This window comes from Fukomys damarensis, unplaced genomic scaffold (assembly GCF_012274545.1).
Source record: "Fukomys damarensis isolate Sample0158 unplaced genomic scaffold, DMR_v1.0_HiC HiC_scaffold_23, whole genome shotgun sequence".
NCBI lineage: Eukaryota > Metazoa > Chordata > Mammalia > Rodentia > Bathyergidae > Fukomys > Fukomys damarensis.
In genome coordinates this window covers 1,159,855-1,169,302 of record NW_022900935.1, presented here as the reverse complement: position 1 = coordinate 1,169,302, position 9,448 = coordinate 1,159,855, and the positions used below count along the sequence as shown (strand labels likewise).

Genomic DNA, 9,448 nt, shown 5'->3' with positions numbered 1-9,448 from the left:
CCCAGCTGGTGGCCACCAGGGACCCTCCGCAGGTGTGGAACCACTTGCCTGAGGTGATGTACTGCACAGAGACCTGGGGAGAAGTGTGGGCACCCGGGGCTGAGACGGCCTGGCCGGCTTGAGATCAGTCCATCTCCCCTCTCCCAAACAGTGTACACATACATGCAGGTACACTCGTGCACACAGGCCTGCGTGTACTTGCACCTACACACAATCGCGCACACACACACACACACACACACACACACACACGTCTCTTCTTTTCAGTTTTTGTACCGGGGATCGATCTCAGGTCCTCACGTTTGCGAGGCAGGCGGCGGAACCACTGACCTAAATCCCCGGCCCCACACGTCTCTTCCCGTCCTGAGATGAATTACCCATGCGTTTATCCCCCACTATCACACAAGCGCCGTGAAGGTCCCACAGTTCTGCGCTCCAGATGCCCAGGACGCTGCTCAGCCCCAGCAGATCCTTTGTCAGTGAAGTCAGAGCCTCCGACCTCCACTCAACCCACCTCAGAACGAAAATGTTGGGGAAGACAGTGCGTGGTACTGAACACGAACGGACTTTGTTCCTTTTCGCCGTTCCCTGAACAATGCTGACGGAATCCAACTGCCCCCGCTCTGAGCAGAGACCCCGCTAAAATGCTCACTCCCAGCACAGCTGCACCCGGGGACTCACAAAGCCACCAGCGCCGCTATGGACAGCAGCCACCGCTCCCTGCTCTTTCCCAGGCTGCGTCCTTGCACAACCATTGCTGCCTGGACTCTCTCGAGCCTCGTTCTTGGCAGGGAGCGACACCCCCCTCACTCACCACTCCCTCTGTGACCCTACAGAAGACCCCAGAGCCCGTCGGAGAGCGGCTGGTCTGGTCTCCGGTGCCACAGTGGCCCCTCCCAGGTTTGTTCTGAAATAAACCTGCCCGACTGCGCTCATACCTCCGTTTCTTCTTTCCCTGTTTCCTAACAAATACGGCAGACAATGATTTACAGGGCACTGACATCGCATTGGGTGTTACAGGGAAGTGCGAGGCTGTGTCTTTACATATCATCACTGACGTCTGCGGAGCCTGGTTCCCTCAGGGCCTGGAACCAAGCCCCGTAGACCTGGAGTGGGGACTGACGGAGACCTAAGGACTGAATGAAAGAACAAGCCAGGAAGGTCTGGTAGCTCTTGTGGATCTTGTCATCTGCTATAGTTTCTCCCTGCAGACTAAATCCACTCAGAGGCATACGAGAGAGAAAGCATCAGTGGACCCTTAGCCCCTGCGGTCTTTGACATTGTGTGTGCGTGTGCGTGTGCGTGATACAAACAGCTTCTGTTTAGCTCTGCTAGTCTAACAGGTATGGACTGGAACTGCGAGGCACGAGCGTCTGATCCCGCTTCAGGGTATAACAACGCTGCCCCGCACCCTGTTTCCTTCGTCCCTCCCTGTCTTTCAGTCTTTCAAGTCCTTGCCATGGCCAAGCACAGAGGAAGAGGGGACTGCGGACTGCTTGGAGTCAGGCTGTTTCCTATAACTGTGGGCGGGTGAGCACTTCACGGGCTGGCTTTCCTCTGAACATCCTCATTTTTAATTAGGCGCTTGGCATTTCTCCTTTGATCAACATGAAGGGGCCTTGGCCTTAGATAAACTGGATTTGCAAAAGATGCTGGGCTGGGGATGTAGCTGGTCACGGTAGAGCACTGGTCTAGCACAGGTGAGGCCCAGAGTTCTGTCCCCAGCCCCGAAAAAAAATAATATGTTTACAATTAGGCACAATGAAAAAAGACACAGAAAACAGACGGCCTTCTAGTCTAAACGTAGTCCCAAAACATCCCACAGGCGTGAAATTTTGTCTGCAGAATGTGTATTGAGAACAAAAAGCTAAAAGAGCTAAGAGTGAACCAAATCTGAGTCCTCACTTTCCTCCGGGGTCACTGAATGGCTTTGGGCCATGATGTAACCATTCTGAGTCCCATTTACCTAGTTTGGAAAATGGGCCGTAATGATCACTGTGCAGAGTGCTCAGGACGTTTAATGCTTACAACATCCGACATTTCACATTTCTAATATTTTTTTTAATCTGTGTACCCAGTATGGCCTTGAACTTACAACCTATGTGCCTCAGCCTCCTGAGTGCTGGATGACACGCCTAGCTTTAAATTCTAGTGTTTGGCATCGCTAGACACCATCCTGAGCTCATGTCATAACCACAGCCACCCTGGGAGGGGCCATTGTTATTTGTATTTTACAGATGAGTAAACTAAGGCAGCTATATGCATATCTACTATGTAGTCAATGCCATAAAAACTTTCTCTCTCTCTCCCTCTCTCTCTCTCTCTCCCCCTGTATTTTGTGATACTGGAGATTGGACCCAGGGCCTTCATACTAAGTTATGGCTTCAAGTCTTTTAAATTTGAGACAGGATCTCATTCGGTCACTATATTTTCCAGGCTCTTGTGATCTTCCTGCCTCAGCCTCCCAGGGTGCTGGGAATATGGGCATGCGATACCATACCCATCCCATTCAATATTTCCAATATTACTTATGGAGAAAGGTTAATTTAATTGTTCCAGGTAAGAGAAATAGTACTTCGTGGAGGTAAGATTGTAACTTGGTTAGACCTGCCCACCAGCCAAAAAAAAAAAAAAGGCCTACAGCAGTGGGGAGTCTCCCATGACTGGCATCCCCGGCTCCCCAGGTGAGGAGATGATTGTACATGCAGTGGCGATTAGATCCCAGGGTGAGGATCTGGTAGGTAAGGAGGTGGTAGAGAGGCAGCACAAGTTTTCAGCACAAGCGCACCTCACAGGATGGATCTGTAGCAGAGGGGCGGTGGCCCTTCTCCCCGCATCCCAGAGGAAGCTTCCTGGGAGACTGTGAGAGGGGGGAAAAGCTCTGCGCTTTCTTTTTTTGCGGTACCAGGGATCGAACTCAGGACCTTGCCCTTGAGAGGCAGGCACAGCAGCACTGAGCTACATCCCTGGCTCCTGGCTCTGTACTTTTGCTGCTGATTTAGGTGTCTGTGAGCAAGTGGGCAGGCTGAGGGGAAAATGACAGCAATGGAAGGGGCTCGTTCCTCAGATTGCTCGTGAGTGTCTCAAAGTTGCTATTTTTTTAAAGAACTAGACTTGCAGGGCCAGGGGTTTAGCTGCCTGCCTCACAAGTGCAAGGGCCTGAGTTTGATCCCTCGTACGCCCCCGCCCTAAGAACTGGACTTGCAGATGCTGTGTTATGGGGGAAAGGACTCAGAAGATCAAGCCAGGAGTGGTGGCACCACTCGAGAGGCTGAGGCAGGAAGATCGCTATGTGTTCAAGGCCAGCGTGGGCTCCATAGTGAGTTCAAACAATCAGTGAATGAATGTATATTTATGGGTTCTAAATTAAAATATTGAAAACCTATATCTATGATTTAAAATAATTTTCTACACTCAACTTTTCAATTGCTCTGTCCCAATTATGTCAGATAAGGGAAATTTTTACCATGTTTATGTCAGTTGTAAACTTCACACATTTCCTTGGAAAGTTCGATCAGTAACATCATATGAATTTGTGCCTGTGCCTCATCTAATATTCTAGTCTTGATAGCCCTACGGTTACATCAGACGGATATAATCCGCTGATAACATTCATTGGCCTGTGGTTGAAGGCTAATTTGCATAAACTGCCTCGATTGGATGCTTAAAGCAGGGAAGATTTACATAGATGGTGATGAATGGTTCATAAAATAATGGTACATTAGTAAGCCAGCATGTAATTGGCTAGCAGAGCAACAATGTTCGTAAACTGCTGCCTCTGGGCAGTAGGGTGGGGCAGCTTCTTAGCAAAGCTGGAGGAAGCCCCTCTTCCCCCTGCCCCACGGTTGGCCAAAGGCACAGAAATGGCCTTGCCGCACTGAGTTTCCGCCAGTCCTCCTCTGCCAGCAGAAGAGACCTGTGGTCGAAGAGCAAGTGTGTGATGAGAGAGGAGTGGGCAGGGGTGAGCAAGGACAGCTGGTTGGCTCACCTGCCAGGGCCAGCTGTTGGGCCTCGCATCTTCTCCTCCAACCACCCTGCTCTGCTGGGGCTGGTAAGCGGGGAGCCCGCAGCTGAGGGCTGTGAAGAGAGGAAGCGCCTTCAGTGCTAGGAGCAGCAACCCGGTGGTGGACACTGTGTGCCGCACATGGAACCCCAAACGGAAACCCAGTTCTGGAGGGACCCAGGAGGTCGGGCCGTCCTGTCCTCTGCCCCCTCTGCTGAACGCCACTGCGGTGATCTCATAATCATGGCACTGAACTCGGGGACTCGGGAGGTGAGGGTGTCCCAGCCTTCACAGGGGTTTGGGGAGCAGTGCTCGAGGGTGACTTCTTACCTGCAGCCACCAGTGTGCACAGCAGCAGGGCCCTGATCATGGTGTGGCCGTGGGACTCCTGTGAGTGTGGCCCTGGCCATGGTCCTGCTTTATAGGTCTGTTTATTAGCAGGTGCTATTTCGGGAGCGTACAAGGTGGCGATTTTCTCAAAGATTGATGGAATAAGGGGCTGAGTCCAAATATTTTTTTCCGTTTTTCTCCCACCTGTTACTTTGAAATACATTGATAATGACGCTAAAAGTAGGTGTGGAAATGTGTTTTTTCTTTCTTATCATTCGTGTGTGTGTGTGTGTGTGTGTGTGTGTGTGTGGTGCTGGGACTTGAGCCTGGGGCCTTGTACATGCTAGGTAAGCACTCTACTGCTGAGCTCCACCCCCAGCTGTTTTTAAATTTTTTTTTACTTTGACACAGGGTCTTGCTAAGTTGCCTAGACTGAGCTTGAACTGTGATCCTCCTGCCTCAGCCTCCCAGAGTGCTGGGATTACAGCTGTGTGCCACTGCACCTGGCAAAATGTGGATTGTATCTGCTTTTAAGAGATTATGTTATGTGTTAGGGGAGGAAAAATTACTGGTTGTTGGTCCTTGGGGTTGCATTTCCAAAGCAAAGATTAAGCTGGTGTGTTGAATGCACAACATCGAGATCCGACATTTTCAGTGGGGCTGGTGTAGCCTCCAGGGGACACTTGACAATGTCTAGAGACAGTTTTGGTGCTTGTGGCCGGGGTGGGAGATCATGGTCTCTAGAAGGCAGAGAGCAGAGAGGCTGCAAACCTCTGACAAGCACAGGACACTTGAAATAGTCTCACTTAAAGGTCAATGGTGCTGAGAGCAAGCGGCCCTGTTCTGGCCCATGGCTCGGCTTGCTTCGTGACTGGGGATGAGCCAGGCAGGTCTCTAGGCCGGCGCTGTCTAGTTGTGAAAGGGGCTGAGGAATGTTGTCAGTCAGTTCCTGTAGAAATGTCTCCCGAGTAAACGTATGACAGGGGTTTGTTTTGCCTCAAACAAAGAATTGAATGAGACAGTCCGAAAGGGCTGCCAAAGTTTATTTCAAAATCAAGGGGTGAAGGGATGAGGGAAGATCTGGCTCTGTAGAGCACACGGGCCAGACACGGAGAGGAAAGGATGAAAGCAAAACAAAAGTGAGACCATGTCTAAACAGACAGACAAACAAAAGCTATTGAGCTACTGAATTCCCTCTCTCTCTCTGTTTTGTTTTGTTTTGTTTTGTTTTTTTAGTACTAGGGATCAAACTCGAGACCTTGTGCTTGTGAGGCAGGGAGCAGCACCACTGAGCTAAATCCCCGGCCCGTCTGTCTTTTTTTGAGACAGGGTCTTGCTATGTAGTTAAGGCTGGCTGTGCACTTACTATGCGTTCCAGGCTGGTCTCGAATTCATGGCAATCCTCCTGTCTCAGCCTCCCAAATGCTGAGGTTGCAGGCATGGGCCACCACACCTGGTACGAATGTGGCATTCTGCTCTGTGCTTCTGTGACTGTTTTGGTAGAAAAATAATTTTTTTCCTCCAGGGGCCACCAGACAAACATCCGTTTGGCACATGCGTGGGCTGGCTGTGTGACCTTGTGTAGCTGGGACTGCCAAATGGAATTTTAAAAGTTAGCCTTTTCTTCTAGAGATAAGCGACTTCTCTAAACTTCCTCCTGCTGGGCATACAGCCAAAAATTCTGTCCTCTCCTCAGCCCAAAGAGAAGTGGCCAAACATACAGGTGCCACCCTCCTGGCAGCGGAGAGCCTTTGCACAAGGGTTCGGAGGATGGGCTGAAGGTGGCTGGAAGAGCCGAGCCAGTGAGGAGCTCTGCGTGGTCTCTGTCGCCTTCTCTGCGCTGCTCCGCACTGTAAATCTCCTTGCCCACGTGTACCTGGGGAGATGGTGATGTGAACAAACAGGGCCCTGGACCTCCTCAGAGCTAGCATTGTATAAATCCTTCCCCTCTTCCTTGGGGCCTCCTTTGGTTTGGTCACTGGTGAGCATACGCCCTGAGCCTGTGGTCCTGATCAGCTGGGACATTTGGGCAGGCGACACTGGTTCTCCGGCTCAGGGTAGGAGAAGGGACAGGTCCTGTTTGGCCGTGTTGCTGTGGGGATGGGAAAGAGACACAAAACCCCACCCAGGAAGTCAGCTGTTGGGTCCTAAGGGGAACAGGAGCAGCCCGGCTCCAGGCACAGCTGGGTGTAGGCGCTGATGAGGGCACAGGGCCGAGTTCCTCCCCTCCTGGGCCCTGCCTTCCACTGTGAGGTCCACCCTCAGGCTGCATGGAGGGATCTGGGACGCCCCAGATTCTCCTTCCCCTGGGGACAAGAGCCTTGCAGAACCTTTGGCCCAGGGCATCTCCGCTGCATCAAAGCCCCTGGCGTTTTGGACTGGAGGATGCTTTGTCCTGTGCTGCACACGCAGTTGACACCAGTAGCCCCCACCCCCAAGTTCTGACAACCAAGGAAGTTTTGAAACACTGCGACTCCTCCTTCCTTCGGCCGAGGGTGACCAGAGGGCTTTGCGGCTCAGGAGGACCTACGTGCCCTCTCATTAGACCCGGCTTTATTCACGTGACCACCCTGAACCAATTGCTGGGGAGGGGGAGGGGACGCAGTGTGCGGATTGGCCAGGCCTGGAGCATGCGCGCGCTCTCTCTCCTTGGGCCTGAGCGTCCAGGTTGGGTTAAGACCAGTATCCCAGTTTCTGGGTTGAGCTGGCCCTGGACAAAATACCAGGCTGGGAGGAGAGGAAGCGGAGGCCGGGCAGTTGGGGGAATGCGTAGCCCCTACAGCCAGTCCCCTCTCTGGGCGGAAGGTCCCCATTGCCGTGTTGTCTGACAGAGTGGCAGGCTGTCAGGTTCTAAGTGGGGCAGCGGGTGCAGTGTGCGTTTCCCGTGGGTTTATGACTCATTGGAAATGAGCAGTCGCGCAGATCCCGGCTCAGGGCTTAGCTTGCACCTGGGGCTTCTGTGCCGTGACGCCGCACAGTCTGGGTCTTTCCTTCTGAGCGTGCTCAGGAGCAGCCCGGTGGACGGCTGTCTTCGCTGTTAGAACAGCGGAGCCTCCCCCAGACCTGTCATGACACTGGAGAAACTCTGCTACCGCGCACAGTCTGCCTCTCTCTCCCTCAGTTTCCTCACCTACCAACAGGAGCAAAACAACAGAACTGATCTCTTACCACGGGGTTACAATCAACACTCTGTCTCCTAAGCGCTCACAATTGTACGTGTGCAATAAACGTCGACTCATTACCCTTTAGTCGTGTAGGCGTTGGAACAACATGGGATTCTTCCAACTTTCCCATCCAAGAATTCCGGTAGACCCAGAGTGGGGAAGCTTTTTGTTCTTTGTATTGGAGACTGAACTCAGGGCCTTTGCCCTGAGCTTTTTCCCCAGTCCCCACCCCCACTTAAATTTTTTTTTTTTTTTTTAAATTTGGAGACAGGGCTCTGCAAGTCACTAAGTTGCCTCGGCTGAGGCTGAATTTGCCATCTTCCTGCTTAAGCCACCACTGTACAAGCTTTCTGTGGAAAAGGCCAGACAAGTATGTTTTAGGCTTGTGGCCATATGGTCTCTGTCTGAAGCAGTCTGCTGTTGTAGTGACAAGCAGCCGTATGGCCGGAGCTGTGTTCCAATAAAACTTTATTTACAGAGCAAGGTTGCCGTGCAGGCTGTAGTTTTCAGTACAGTGATGATCTGAGGTATTGCATGCTGCAGTCACAACAGCAGGAGGTCCGTGAGTTGTGGCTGCAAAGCTTAGTTTGAATTTTGTCATTTTATTTTAATGCAATGGTTTAATGCACAGTTTATTTTAATGCAATGGTTTCTCCTCTCCCCATCTTTGCAGAAAACCGATGTTTTGGGAAGACGCGTTCTGTTTACTCTCCGACTTCACGTGGCCCCTGGCCCATCCCCACATAGCTTTTGGTGGACAAGTGTCCCAGTGTGGCAAGAGGGAGCTCCCTGGGTTCCGAGGACAGGCTGCAGGCTCGAGGTCTCCCAAGGAGCAGAAGAGAGGGAAGATCTGATGTCAGGAGGCCGGCACAGCAATGCCTTCTCCTCTTCACCTCCTGCGTTATTTCAGGGAGACAGGGCGGGTTTGCCCATTTGACAGGTGGGAAAAACGGGGGCACAGAGAGGCTCAGTGCCGCAGCTCCTGGCCCTGCCTGTGAGTGGCAGAGTTCAGACCTCTGGCCCTAAGCGTCCCCTCCCTTCTGTCCTGCCATTGCCTGTATCACAGCTGATGTGAGCAGCGTCACTTGCCAAGACGACCCTGCTTCTTCACCCTTTCCCGTGCCAGGCCCTTGCCCACGTGACCGCACCGTGCCCCACCCGTGCAGGGGAGGGGGAGAGGAGGGGAGGGCGGTGCGTGCGCTCCCGTCCGGTCGGGAGGTGGTTCGGCACCTGACGTGGAGACAGGGTGTGGCAACGCCGATGTGACGAGATCCCGGGCAGCGCCAGATAATTCCACGGACCCCGTGGGCGGACCGTCTCACTGCTCCTTCAGGATGTGGACGGTGTGAAGCAGATGAGACACGAGAGGCCCCCACTATCCTGACTCTTCACGGTACCCACTCTGTCTCCCAGACCAGGGCGCACTTTTATTTTTGCTTTCACCCTTTCCGCTCTCTGTTGGGCCCAAGTGTGCTCTGCAGAGCCAGTTCTTCCCTCGTCCCTTCACCCCTCACTGTTCGAATAAACTTTTGGCACCATTTTTTGGCTTTTCTCATCCACTTCTTTGTTCGAGGCAAGAAGGACCTGGATACTTTTATTTACTTATTTATTTTGTTTGTTTGTTTTCTTTTTGAGGCAGGCTCTCGCTATGTAGTTGAGAATGACCTGAACTCACTGTGTAGCCCAGGCTGGTCTCGAACTCACAGAGATCCTCCTGCCTCAGCCTCCCGAGTGCTGGGATTACAGGCGTGCACCTGGCTACCTGGATACTTTTAATTGGTGAGCCATTTCTACAGGAACTGCCCGACGACACCGTGATGCATCTCTATTATTTTTTCAATCCCCTTCCCTCCCTCTCCCTCCATCTCTTGGTCCCCTTCCCATTTTTATCTATCTCCCTCTTTCCCATTACCTATTTTTATTTTGCTCTTTGTATTTTGAGTTTCGCATA

The 9,448-nt window shown here is 52.2% G+C and overlaps 1 protein-coding gene and 1 long non-coding RNA gene across 2 annotated transcripts in view; one reads left to right on the top strand and one right to left on the bottom strand.

The window, feature by feature from the left end:
• Positions 1 to 4,373, bottom strand: part of LOC104852835 (chymotrypsin-like elastase family member 2A) — a 13,039-nt gene extending 8,666 nt beyond the window's left edge. The window contains exons 1-3 of the mRNA XM_033767953.1: positions 4,334 to 4,373; positions 3,989 to 4,170; positions 7 to 73 (exon numbers count right to left, since the gene is read on the bottom strand). Of these exons, the coding sequence (XP_033623844.1) occupies positions 7 to 73; positions 3,989 to 4,170; positions 4,334 to 4,373 (289 nt within the window). The remainder of the gene's footprint in view (positions 1 to 6; positions 74 to 3,988; positions 4,171 to 4,333) is intronic.
• Positions 4,374 to 7,771: 3,398 nt separating this feature from the next.
• On the top strand, positions 7,772 to 9,029 carry LOC104852820. The gene is made up of 3 exons (XR_777591.2): positions 7,772 to 7,867; positions 7,976 to 8,055; positions 8,171 to 9,029. It is a non-coding gene; the product is annotated as an uncharacterized LOC104852820 (long non-coding RNA).
• The last annotated feature ends 419 nt before the right edge of the window (positions 9,030 to 9,448 follow it).